Here is a 13,960-nt window from a genome sequence, read left to right on the forward strand (position 1 = left end):
GAAGTAATCTTTCTGGCAGTTGCTAAAAGAAAATATTTTTATTACCCTGGCCATTCTCTTCCATTCTGGCATTAAAGCTTGGCATGGGCCACACCATGGAGCATAAAAATCGACCATCCAAATTTCATCTTGGGCTCTCCTTCTAACTAATCCTTCAAAATTCTCTGGTGTCAGTGCAATTACTGAGGGATTTATGAGATCCTAATCAAACAGTAAATAAAATAATCAATTAAATCAATGGCAAAATTAAAATAATTATTAAAGCAAATCACCGTTGTATAAAAAATGTTTTACCTGAATAAACTCCAGAAGTTCATCAGCTGTATGATGGCCTTCATATTCATGAACATTTGATTGGTTGAATATTAGTGTTGTTGGATAAGCTTGGATACCGTGCTTGAACAACAATAGGAGAATTAATAATCTTCAACATAATACTGGTCATCAAGCCAAACCTCCCCTCTGTACCTGCTCCCCTAAAACAGCTGTCGCTCTTCCACATTGTCCCAGCAGCTTCGTCAAGGTCATCTTGTCCATAAGACCCATCTCATTCTCATTATACTGCTGGATCATTGGTTTTCAAAGCAGTGTGATGTCAACAGCATGGGTTCAATTCTCATCACTGGTTTGAGGTTACCATGAAGGACTCTCCTTCTCAACCTCTTCCCTCGCCTGAGATCTGGTGGCTCTCAAGGTTAAATAACCACTAGTTGGTTCTCTAATAACAGAGCAGCCCCTACGGCCTGATAAGACTATGGTGACAACAACAACAGCTGACTCTAATGGTTTTACTTTTTTAAAAACTTCCAGCATTCTCTATCTAATAAGAATACTCACCCCGTCCCCTCTTGCTTTAAAGAATTTCATCATCTCTCACCTGCCTTTCCTCTCCAAAGTCCTAAAATATGTTATCCCATGATCTATGCCCAGCATTCCTGCAGCAATATTTATGAATTTCTTCAATTGGCTTTAAGGTTTTCCTACTGCAGAGAGGCTAATCTAATCAAAAATGACATTCTCTGACAATCTTGTGTATTATCTCTCCTCATCCTCCTTGAACTCATCACCCTCTTTCAATCCCTACCCCAACATTACACAGTTCAGTGAAGTTGCCCTCACTTGTTTTAAAATCAGAGCGAAACCAACTTAGCAATGATATTCCCTTCTGCACAGTTATATTAGACTCCATCAAAAATCTGACCTTTCCTCCCTTGTTAACTTGGCAACATCGCTCACAGACATAGGGTCAGCTTCAGTATTTTAAAGTCATTCAAATGTATAATTCTGAAGCATTTATCAAACTTATTATTTAAGCTTATTATTAAACAATACTATGAATAAAGTTCATACTCACGGTGCTGCATAAACTCTCATGGATTGTACAATCTAACGTTCCAAACTTAAGCTGACCAACTAATTGTTTCGAAGCTTTACGCAGTTCAGGCAAAAGGGCACGACAGGGAGGACACCACTGAAAGTGATGAAAACACGCATTCTAGTTTTCAGGCACAGATAACATTAATATGCAACAATGAGAAGTATCTTATTTCACTGCATAATTTATTAGAATCTCTTACATACAACAGATACAGAAGAAACCCATTAAGATTAATTAAGATATTTGTGATTTGTCAATATACCTCTCGTGAATCTTTAATGAATTTCCTTAGCAAAATCACAGTAGGCAAATGCAAAAATTTCTCTCATGTAAATAACTGACAGACAGGATATCGTATTGGCTTTGGAATGGACTTAGTCAAAGCAAAATTGATGGAAACTCTGATAGCCTAAATCTATTTTAATGGGATACTCACTGCAAGTTAGACTGATTATGGGTACAATTTTTCCAGCCTCATGGAGAGGACTTTCGAGTTGGGGAGGTGGGAAATCTACAAAATGCTCCCAATACATTTGCTGGAGGCAGGATCTTAGTGGCTAATGGCAATGAATCTGGCAGCATTGGTCATGTAGTCAAGGCAAGTACTGCTGTAACTACTAAGATTTTCTTGAATACACCACAATTCTGACAAAAATCATGAGGATCCCATCCCATGATTCGACCATAACAATTGGATCATTATCATTGCACTTCCATCTGGTGCTGCCCTCTCTTGGTCCATTCAGATCAGCAATCTACAGCTTTCAGAGTGGAGGCTGCTCGCTCCCCTGCTCAGTTGGCATACTAACCATCTTTCCCAAACCCAACAATGAATCCACCATTCTTAACTGAACTACAAATACAATGATGACCTATTAATTGGGCATCTCTGATAAAATTAAGCCAGCAAGTGGGCTTCCAGAAAGAGGAAGATTGGGACATGGAGACAGTTCTGATTTGTTGCTCATGGTAGAACTTATTCCATTATTTGTGTTCAGTTGGGACTGGGCTAAAATTCAGGACTATGGGACAACAGGGCAGTTATTTCATCCATTAGTTTCCCTCAAAATCTGGTATTGAACTATAATGCGCAAGCATACCGATCCTGATAAATGGACACATTCAGAAGGTTTGATCAATATCACTTTCTAATGCATTGACCCCTGGCAATTGGTTATTGAAGTATTCACTGTTAGTATGCAGCAAAAGAAGATTAAACACCAGTCTAGCTATGAAATACAGGACTGCCAGAGGAGGCCTTGTCAACCTGTTTGAAGTTGCCACTTGTGACATCCACAAGCCGTTTTTTTGTTGTCAATTTCCCACCTGCTATGCTTTTGCCTACATTATTCAAAGGTTGGGAAAATTCAAATAATGCGTTAAAACACCAGTAAAAGATACCATTGCACTTAAACTGTATGGTGTATTTACCTTACATTTGAGAGTGTAGTGCTGGAAAAGCACAGCAGGTCAGGCAGCATCCGAGGAGCAGGAGAATCGACATTTCAGGCAAAAGCCCTTCATCAGGAATTCCCTGATGAAGAGCTTATGCCCAAAACATCGATTCTCCTGCTCTTTGAATGCTGCTTGACCTGCCGTGCTTTTCCAGCACGACACTCTCGACTCGGATCTCCAGCATCTGCAGTCCTCACTTCCCCCTAGTTTGGTTCACCTTATACTGCCAGCCCTCATGTTGCTAAGTTCTAATTTGGAGTGGTACATCAGTTTACAGGCATGACATTGTACTAATGCTAACAAAGCTACAAATTATGGTAAAATCAGTCAAAAATCAGACTGCTGTTATGAGCTCTTTTAATGAATATATGGGAAAGTTGGATTGCACCATAATGCTACAAGCATTGGTGAAAGCATATGTTAGTCCAGCATTTTAAAATAATTTTATTTTCCATATTTTAACAGGTTTCAAGAAAGAACTTACTGGTGCAAAGAAATCCACAAGCCATGGTTCCCTGTTGTTCTTTGGAAAATTCTTCGGACTAAGTGTGATAACAGGTGCATTGATGCTCTCTCTTGCAAAGGACACAACGTCATAGAGAACCTTCTTACCTTTAAGTTTAAAGTACATCATGAAACTGGAATGGAACATAAACTTTAATACAATTTCACATCGCATATTCAATAAAGGGGAGAGAGGACATTCTAGGTAAAGGATTCATTTCTAGGAGATCTATATGAACAGAAAATGTACAAATTTATTTACACTGCATCAGGGCATTAAAAATCTACAACCAATAACAAATCGCAAATTTAGTTAATGTTATTCTGCAGATTTTTTGATGGAATTGGTTGACAGATAATTGTTGGACAGCATAACTAGAAAGCTCTAAACTGTCTTCAAAATGTGGCAAAGATTCTTTGGCATCTACTTTTGACATCCTTGTAAAACAACAGATAGGGTCTTTACTAAATTTCTAACCTGGAAGACAGAACGACTGGCAACATGGCACTGATGTGTTAGTCTGTATTATATTCTGAGGCCTTCGAGTGGAGTTTCATTTCTCAACTTTTAGATATAGAGGTAGATGCAGTAACATTATACCAAACTGACACAATGCAGATCAACAAACAGCACATTTGGTAACCTCTTCCTGTGGCCAGTCAAAACTTACTGAGGGAACTGTCTTCTACAAGTAATGCGCCCAAACAAAAAAAAAAATGAACAGCCAAGATATCGAAAACATTTTGTCTTCATAATGCCAGGGTAACTCAAGATAAGAGCTCTTACCGTGATGTATCTCAAAGGCTTTTGTTCCACTGCCTTTGAATATTACAACAGAAGGTTGGCGAATATAAAGGCTCTTGCAGATACGTGATCCTTCATTGCAGTCAAACATTCCAACCTGGAAAAACATTAGCATTTATGTTAAAGAACTTTGACAATTTTAGGAATCTTATTGAACTTGGCTTGTGTCATTTGAACAAATCATATGAATATCCATCTTACAGTCAATTTAAAAATTAATAGAATTAAAGGTTATTATGTTATCAATTTTCAGGCAAAGAGGCAGATGAAAGTTCCTCTGTGGCAACATCAACTCCATATGCATGCAGTCAACAACACTAACTTTCCTCTCCTGCTGTTTTCTTGAAGGTGTTGACTCTTTGCTGTGAAAAGGTTCAGCAATTGATTGTCATCTGATACCGCACTCTGTGTCATAACTGTTGCTTGCTCTTTGTCTGCAGGCGTACCTGACAAGTTTAATCTTATTCTTAACTAACATACAGCAAGCTCTTCTATAACACAATGGTTACGTTCCTGTGCAACCCCACATTATTAAAAAAACATGCTCTACAAACAGCGCTTAAAGTGTTGGTGATGTAATCACGTTACAGCCAACATAAGTTTTAAAAGTTCCCGCTTTAGAAGTATTGTCCCTAATTTGTCAATTGTGGTATGGCAAATTTGTGTTCGAGAACTGTGTTATAGCAGAACAACCTGTACTTCCATTAGGTCACTAGATAGAATTGTAGAAACAATGCCTGACATTCTATTCACACACAGTGGAGTAGCAATATCCTAGAGGACTTTTGAATCACAGAAAAGTCATCATTCAACATTAAAATATCTGAAACAACATTCAAACTTTGAGAAAGCTAAAATTGTTGTTGACAAAGTAAACTTGATAGAGTAAATGGAAAAACAGACATCGTTAAGGAGTCAGAGATTCTACCATCATTGTCAACCATTGTGGCTGACATCTTGGAACAGTTTGACAAGCAAGCATTCACTTCAGCAAGAAGAGGATCAGTATGGCTACCTATCCAAACATTGGAGAAGTTTTGCTAACATGATTAAAGTCAGCTCAAGCAAGAAGGCTGGGATGAAAGGTGTTCACTTCCAGAGATTGGTGACTGAGCAATTCAAAACAAGGCAAGGCACAACTTTATCTTCCACACAGGGAGGATGCAATGCCTATAACCGCTATGAAAAATGACAGGTGCCATTTTTGTAGTCAATTATGGTCAAACTCTAGCAAATGGAACAGGGGATAGTCAGGAAACTAAAACCATGACTCATGCCAGATGATGTCTCAGGTTGTCAAGGTCAATGAAGCAAGATTATTGTTTTAAAGGCCATGTTCATGATGAAGAAAGTGTGGATATTCCAAATTGTTCTACAATGTTGAGTTCAAACAGGCTACAAGTGCACAATATGCAATACAGGTACACATGGGAGGACTGGGTGAGACCCACCAGCCAAATGACCAGGTTCTTTTTACATGCCTGTGACAGGCCCGCATGGAAATTCCAGAGGCAATCATGAAAACCTATGCTGAGGTAGAAGACAATGGTCAACAGAACTGACAGACAAGTCATAAATGTATTCTTTAACTAAGGAGCTCAATGGATTTCCACACACTCTCTAGCTGAAGTTACAAAAGGTATTGAGATGCTCTAAGATTTCATATGGCAGCATGAAAACATTTTAAATTACATTGACAACATATCAGACTGTATCACACTTATCAGAAGATAAATCTTTTCCTGCTGAATGTGCTAAGTTTTTCCAGAGCTAAGTCCCAACATGTTTAACTTATTTTACTGTACAAGGTCTTACCACTGTAATGTGTGAATAAATTTAAAAAGAGAGTATTTTATTTTTTGATAGAGCATATTCGTAGGTAAATCAACAGGGAGCTGATGCTTCGTGGTTTTAGCTAAATTATTACTCCAGAGAGTACTATTTTGGGGACACGTGTGAGAATCAATGGATTGTGAATTCAATAAAAATCTGAACTGGAGAGTTTAATGATGTCCGTGAAACCGAACTGATTATCAAAACAAAACCACCTGGTTCACTCATGTCCTTCAGGGAAGGAAATTGCTGACGTTACCTGGTCTGACCTTCATGTGACTCCAGACCCACATAAATGTGGTTCACTCTACTGCCTGCTGGATAGGGATGAATAATAAATACTAGGCAGAAAGGGATGCCCACATCTCATGAATGTATTTAAAAACAAAATCAGGTTATAGACACTTCTTTGGCAATCATGAAACTCAATTAACAGAGCTTTGTAGGCCCCCTACAATTTAAGTTATCTTACCATATATACTTTTCTTCTTTTCATTCATGAAGATGGACAGTTGGCAGCTGGCAGCTTTTTGAATTGCATACAATGTCATAACCAAGCATGCTCCTAGACTCTGCCCATGTAAGGGTCATGTAAAGAGATTACTAGAAGACAAGATAATTTTATCATCGCTAACTCAGGAATGCTGAAGCCAATTATAATACTCCAGCTGCCATGTCAACTGCAATCAAGAAACTCCCTGCAGATCAGGAACTAAACATGCAACCTTACTAATTTATACAGCTTAGCTACAAACTAACGCACAGCATCACCAGACAAAAGAAGCATGATCATACATTAAATAATTTAACACACTTAAGCAATTATACCTGGATATTGTCATTTTGTAGAAGAACTTTAGCTTTTTTGAATTCATAATCACCAGGCTCTACTGTGTCACCAAACTTAAAGAAAACCAGCCAACGATGGTGTGTTAACTTTTTCTAGAAAAGAAGTGGTTGAAGTTATTTTTATTGCTTTTTTTTTGCTACAAGTACATTTGTGTTCCAATATTATTCTAATTTTCATCTGGCCATACCTGGAATGAATCTTCAGTGAGCTTTTCCAGATCTGGTAAATATTGCATAACCTCAACATAAATTTCTCTAGTATCCAGGCTATTTAGGAACTGCGGAAAGAAACAAAACAGGCAGAGGATTTCTTGAAAACCGTTTACACACAAGATGTAAGATAGAAACATAATTCTTTATTAATGTAATTTGCCAAACGTCTCTGAAAATGTGAGGCATAGCAAGGTGGAACCATTGACATTATAGTCATCTAACCAAGTTAACCGAATCCCACTGCCTCTATGTTACAGTTGCCAGCGTTATTCTTCAAAATACATACATCTAGGTTAGCAAACTCTGATTAAACTACATGCTGAACACATATGTGAAAATGCTGAAATTAATCTGCAAAAGGCAAACAGCATAATGTCAGGTATTTCTGCAGCATGTGCATCCCTCTGTCATTTATCAGGTTTCATCTAAAATTATCCAAACATACCGCAGGAGCGTACAACATTAGGAAGATCTCTTGGCACAGAGAGAGCGAGAGCGTGACAGAAAGTAGAGAGCGCGAAAGAGAAAACAATAGAGAATAAACAAAGCAATTAGTCTAACAGCAGGATTTACATGCCTGATGTAAGTAGAGGTATTCAAGTTAGGAAGTTTCAAAAATGGGCAGCCGAATGTTGCTCAACCAGCTACTGCCATCTTAAAAAATGCTCAAATTGCAATAAAGTGTCAGAATTTTGATGGTTTCACAGGTTAGATAAGAGAAAGCAGGACAATTCAGCAGAACCTATATAATCCTAGAAGAATATGACTCCTTTTCATTCCATCTCTGTCTTTACAGATGTAAAGGTTAAAAAAAAACAGAACTTAAGGTACACAATAAATTCTCTGTCCTTGTAACCTATAGCCCCATCACTAACTCCTTTGAAGTTCTTGAACATGTTGGAAATCAATTTCCATCTTTCCTTCAAATCTGTACTTCCAATCAGGTAGGAAACTTGCCTCAGCCTGAAACTGCCCTAATTAAGCCATAAGCAACATCCCCTCTAGCTTTGCATTATCCTTCTTTATTCTTCTTAAGCAGTCAGCAGCCTTTTGACAGTCGATCACTTTGCCAACACCTTTACTTCACTTTGCAGATGAATGGATGGAATTACGCACACCTGTTTCATCCAAACTTATCCAGTCTTAGGTAGCAAATATCCTGCAATACTTTCATTGCTCGCTCCCACATTCCTACATCTAGAATTCCTGGAGGATGCATTCCCAAATCCTTATTGTATTTGTATCTACCAACAGTACTCTGTAATAGGATGACATCCCAAGTTCTACACGTATACAGGATCACTGAATTTAAGGCACAGTTAGATAGATTTTTGATGGAAGAAGGTGTTAAGGGTTAAAGGGGTATATAGGAAAGTGGAGTCCAGGCCACAATCAGAGGAACCACGATCTTATCGAATGGCGATGGAGATATAAAAGGATGAATGGCCTAATTTTGCTCCCACATTCCAAGTCCAGCTCCACATAACTATAATCTTTCTCTATATCCCTCACTCCCTGCATTATTAGTCAGCTTGTTCACATCGCAATTTCAAATTAGTAAAACTATTATTGTACTCTGCAATGTTCTCAGTTTCTCTCCTGCGATTGGTATTTCTGCCCAGACCACATTCTCTAGTTGAATCTAGAGGGCCAATGTCTTCTAATTGCATTCTAGTAGGAAGATAGCAATCACATTGTACGTTTTCAGCTTTTAAAAATGAACAATCAAATCTTAACAAACAGAAGAAATTCTCTTTCAAACATAGACATGTATGTATCCTTGTTATGAATATATGTATACACAAATACATACCAAAATCCCACCTTTCTGTTTTATAGTCGAACCAGGTGGAAAATAAATTGTAGTACTGGAGGTTCTCTCTAAATCTGTACAAAGTTGAACCTGAGTTGTGCAATCCATCCAGCCAACTTGAACAAGACCTTCCTAAGAACGAACCAAAGTCATGTTGAAAATTATTTTTTTAAAAATCAAATTCAAAGAACTGACATTTTAAAGCTTAATTTATTTCCAACACGCTAGAGCTTCCATCTCCCATTTTTAAGAAGAAATTCTATGACTTTATATTGCACTGACAAGGAAACTGAACAAGCACACATGCTAAGACAGCTGTTTGCTAATAATGGTTGTCATTAAGTATAGAAGGTTTCCAATGCTTGCACCAGCTATTCTACCAACTGCTTCTAGATTTTAAAATATTTAGCAATATCAGCAATATCAAATCTTGTTGCACATTCATGAAGTGGAGTTGGAAGTTACAAATCATGGAGAATTAAATTATAATACCCATCAGTGCAATCATAAAATACATTGACAGTTGAGGTAACATTTCCACCTAAAACAGAATTTAACAAGTATACATGAAAAGATGCCCATTTCTTTCCAAACATGTTTTATTAAATAGCTCACCTCCACTTCTGACTTGTTAATTGCCACTGACCATGCTTGGATAATTATTAAGATGTGATTTAGTACCTCACATGGTATGCTTCATATGCTGGTGTCAAAAGACCAGGGCTGGCAGGTTTTGAACCATTGGGTGCAATATCAGATTTTGTTTTTCACCCTAATTTTCATACACTTAGCCTTAAGTGGGAACTGTCAATTTTCTTTAGCTAAAAAAATGCTGAGACACAATGTCAATTTATTACTGTCCCTGATGGGAACAGTTAAGTCAACAAGGACCTTAAAGCACATATTGTCACAGATATCTGAAATCATTACTATAGTCTTAGAGCATGAATAATTCAGTGAGTCAATCATGGATGGACAGTCAATGGGAAAGCAAAACAATAGTATAGAACCTACAAATAGATTATTTTATCTTAGACAACAGCACATCAAGCTTTCATTTCACAAATACTAGACTTACCAGCATTCCGGCTAACTTTAGCTGTGTCTGTGAAGATAAACAATCTGCAAAACAAACGCAGTGTATGGAAAATTCCTGTGTTGCTCTATCAACTTGTCACAAAGAAACTTTATGTGATTCCTCCTTACCTGCATAGGTTCGCCATGAATAATAAAATTTGCGAGTGTGGAGGGCTTTGAAAATATTGGTTAAAAATCACAAATAGCAAATTTACTCACAGATTTTGAATTTTGTTGCTACTTATTCTTGATGCAGATGGCGAATTCAAGAGTCATGATCACACAAATGCAAAAAATTTACTGTATCAAATTTAATATTTTATGTCCTGTAATCACACATCACTGGATGATTTCGCTGAGAATCAGCTGTTCAAACCACTCAATTGCATTCTTACATCCATTATTCTTAATCAGGGGCCTCTTTACTTGTCTATCACCAAAACAGTTTGTTATAGCTGCCCTTCCCAATTCTTCAATTATTCAGTATCAGATTTGGCTTCCCTTATTCATTTGTGAATCTAATTAATTAGATTGAAATTCACTATCAGGTTGGTGCTCAATGGTTTACATCTCAAGATTTGATTTAACTGAGCAGTTTAGCTCACTTAATTGCCAGAAGTAAATATTTGAGAGACTTGAAGGGAGTCCAAAAAAATTGAAAACTTGAATGTGAAAAAGGAACTGAAAATTTCTAACTTTATTTTGCAGGATTAACAACTATCAGATTTGAAATGATCTTATTCTCTAACCAGAAATATCAAGCATAACCAACTTAGTTATTACCTCCTGTTTCAGCACAGAAAGTGACCAGCCATCCAACTCCAGAAGAGAACGCTGTATTGAATGCACTTGCAAAATTGCCTAGCAATAAAAAAATTAGTAATGTTCATGCAACATATAATCTTGCAGCACAATTACATTATATTGTTAATTTAGTGACATTCTGTAACTGCAGTGATCCAGTGGAGTAATCCGTTGGGCTACACGTAACACTTACAGTGCCTTTCAAAATTTAGTTTCATTGTTCCTGACTATTTTCTTAACCAATATTATTCTCGCTCCTTTCGTAGTAAGATAATGCTCAGTAACGTTTGGCACTCTCTAATATGTTGTCCAAACTGTTATACTTATTAGGGACTTAGTATTAAGTTAAGCTACTACTTCTACCTGAAAAGCATAGATTTGGGTCTCATTCTGGAATTCGCCAGTCTTATTTCTTGACCAGTAAAACTTTGCAGCTTTTATTCAGAAAACCTCAGATTCAATTCAGTTTCTAGCCTCTGAAGTACTAACCTGAGCAATTAGCAGAGGTGCACACAATAGGTTTCAACTTCTCTCAATTGATTAGGATGAAAACAAATTCTACATGTAAACATTTTTGATAGCTTAACACCTTTAGTGTGTGTAATCTTAAGAGCACAGTAGTTACCTGACCATAATTCTGTCACCCGAGTTGTGACATACTTCATAGCAAATTGGACAAGATCTTTCTTTGATCGATCTCCGACATATTTCACTGCGCCCTAGAAAAACAAAAATATTTTATTAGACAATTCAAAGTCTAAATTGACATAAGTACGCCCATACAGTTATTGAGCTCCAAATACAGATAGTGCAGTTCATAATCAATACTGCAAAATATGTATAAAATTTTTTCAGAACAATTATACTTCACAAGATCTCAAGATCAGCAGGTTTCACGATTTATATTAAAACTGGACCACAACAGCATGTTTCACATACACCCTGACAGAATAAATCATTTGTGGAAAAACAAGTCTAGACTCTTATTTGAAGCCTACCCCTCCTGGTTTAAAGATGTAAAGACTGGGGTAGCTGGTGATTCCTCTGGAACGACACAACATCCGGTTATCCCCACAGTTGACTGCTCCTATGCGGATTACTCCATCCATCTCTTTGGCAAATTCGCGCCACTGGAAAGAAAAATAATTAAGTTGTTAAGTGTTTATCCTTAGTGAACAGACTACCTTCAGGCAATGATTCAAAGAATTAGATTTAGCAGGTGAAAGTCAATTAGCAATAAACATACCGTAGGAGCTAGATCATGGCAGTGCGAGCAACGAGGGAAGTAGAAGTTTACAAACCACAATTCTCCAGAGGTAACAGCAGCATCTATTAACAAAAACAGAACACATGTCTGGAAATGATCACAGGAAACCTGTGAACAGTGATATCTGTCAAATTTCATGTACCGCAACTTCCCACTAGAAAAGCTAAAGGATGATTATTCATTTTGGCCTGGACAGTTTTTTGGATGTCATACATCCTTGGAGCATTTTTTATTGGTTGGTGGGTTTTTTTTGGGGTCGGGTGGAGTGGTGAAAAAGAAGAAAGCACTTTTCATCTTTTTACCTGGCTAAAAAGAGTACAAGGTCACTTCTGCTCTTTTTTAAAAAAAACACAGCACAAAGTAATGTCCTTAAAAGGAAACTTTTGTATTTGTGAGAATTAGATTAGATTAGATTACATTACATTACAGTGTGGAAACAAGGCCTTCGGCCCAACAAGTCCACACCGACCCGCCGAAGTGCAACCCACCCAGACCCCTACATTTACCCCTTACCTAACACTTCGGGCAATTTAGCATGGCCAATTCACCTAACCTGTACATCTTTGGACTGTGGGAGGAAACCGGAGCACCCGGAGGAAACCCACACAGACACGGGGAGAACGTGCAAACTCCACACAGTCAGTCGCCTGAGGCGGGAACTGAACCCAGGTCTCTGGCGCTGTGAGGCAGCAGTGCTAACCACTGTGCCACCGTGTCGCCCATAAATTAGAGTCCACAATTAATAAAATTTCCACTACAACTCATAATTCACTGATAGAAACATTGGAAGAAAACTCTTGTTTAATTTGTAAGAACAACAGTGTGATTCTTGTTTCTAAGAGAATAACTTAGTAGGCAAGTGATCTTTATCTGAGACTTTTAATGGGCATTTACAGTGCAATCCTAAAGCATACAGGGTGTGAAAATTAAAACAAATGAGAAAAGGAATTTTTGTATAAGATTCAAAAACAACTTAGGAAACCTGGAAGAGGTCAGTTGGCATCTGTGAAGAGAAAAATTACATTAGAGTTTGGAAATAACAAGTGGGGAGCTTTAATATTCTTTTGTACGCTCTCTTCACAGGTACTTTTTTCGCTAATCAGTTGCTGTGTTTTCAGCATTTTTCAAATTTTGTGCCAGATCAGTATTTGTAGCTTTATTTTGCTTCACTGTGAAGATAATGCACGGACCTTGCTCTCTCAATTCATTTTGTTCAACTGCAGTAGCAATTTTAAAAGTTAAGCACAGATTGTGCTCATCCAATTTTTAAACAATTGTTCATATCACCTGCATAATAGGATAAAAAGTTAACAAAAATGACAGTGCCAAATGTTACAATTTAAATAAATGCTGGAACTATGATGTTAATTTGAATTGGTACAGCTCCAAAACTCCCTCCCCAAAAAAACTTACCAAAGTCTCCTTTATCCAAGGTAATAATTTCAACATCATCATCATAAATGCCTGAGTAGGAAAAATAAATTAGTGTATGATTTAAACTAAAATACATTAAATCAATTCTGTTTTTATTTCTGTACTTATATCAAAGAACATTTAATTTGAAAACTGCTAAATTTCACTATACTGTGAATACTAAACACTCAGTGCTAATGTGCAAGTCAGGGAGATAAAGTGTTTCACTGTTTGTTGCAAGAGTAAAATAACCACATGAAGAAAACGTTGTTAAAAATGTAACTTGCAAACATTATTTGGTAAAAAAACATTTAAAAAAAAATAGAAACTTCTATTTCTGTACTCATATGATCATAATTAATGCTTATGTTGCAATTAAGATTCTAAATGACTAAATGTGCAATAATGCTACAACTGCTGCATCACCGAGAAGCAACTGCATTTTGCAGCAACATTACTGTCAGTATAACTACAACTTGAACCCATCTTCAAGATCCAAATTGACACTACAGCAAAGCAAAGCAATATTCTCTGGTAAAGGGGGTTTCT

At 37.2% G+C, this 13,960-nt stretch overlaps 1 protein-coding gene across 3 annotated transcripts in view; it reads right to left on the minus strand.

Annotated features, from left to right (window-relative positions):
* Nucleotides 1-13,960, minus strand: part of dnajc10 (DnaJ (Hsp40) homolog, subfamily C, member 10) — a 72,976-nt gene that overhangs the window by 28,999 nt on the left and 30,017 nt on the right. For all 3 annotated transcript variants that reach the window (XM_043693459.1, XM_043693461.1, XM_043693460.1), the window contains exons 5-18: nucleotides 13,412-13,462; nucleotides 11,978-12,060; nucleotides 11,730-11,861; nucleotides 11,357-11,450; nucleotides 10,711-10,788; nucleotides 9,929-9,972; nucleotides 8,851-8,982; nucleotides 7,013-7,102; nucleotides 6,804-6,917; nucleotides 4,125-4,239; nucleotides 3,318-3,445; nucleotides 1,355-1,471; nucleotides 295-396; nucleotides 46-201 (exon numbers count right to left, since the gene is read on the minus strand). In XM_043693459.1, coding sequence (XP_043549394.1) covers nucleotides 46-201; nucleotides 295-396; nucleotides 1,355-1,471; nucleotides 3,318-3,445; nucleotides 4,125-4,239; nucleotides 6,804-6,917; nucleotides 7,013-7,102; nucleotides 8,851-8,982; nucleotides 9,929-9,972; nucleotides 10,711-10,788; nucleotides 11,357-11,450; nucleotides 11,730-11,861; nucleotides 11,978-12,060; nucleotides 13,412-13,462 — 1,436 coding nt within the window. The remainder of the gene's footprint in view (nucleotides 1-45; nucleotides 202-294; nucleotides 397-1,354; nucleotides 1,472-3,317; nucleotides 3,446-4,124; nucleotides 4,240-6,803; nucleotides 6,918-7,012; nucleotides 7,103-8,850; nucleotides 8,983-9,928; nucleotides 9,973-10,710; nucleotides 10,789-11,356; nucleotides 11,451-11,729; nucleotides 11,862-11,977; nucleotides 12,061-13,411; nucleotides 13,463-13,960) is intronic.

This window comes from Chiloscyllium plagiosum, chromosome 7 (assembly GCF_004010195.1).
Source record: "Chiloscyllium plagiosum isolate BGI_BamShark_2017 chromosome 7, ASM401019v2, whole genome shotgun sequence".
NCBI lineage: Eukaryota > Metazoa > Chordata > Chondrichthyes > Orectolobiformes > Hemiscylliidae > Chiloscyllium > Chiloscyllium plagiosum.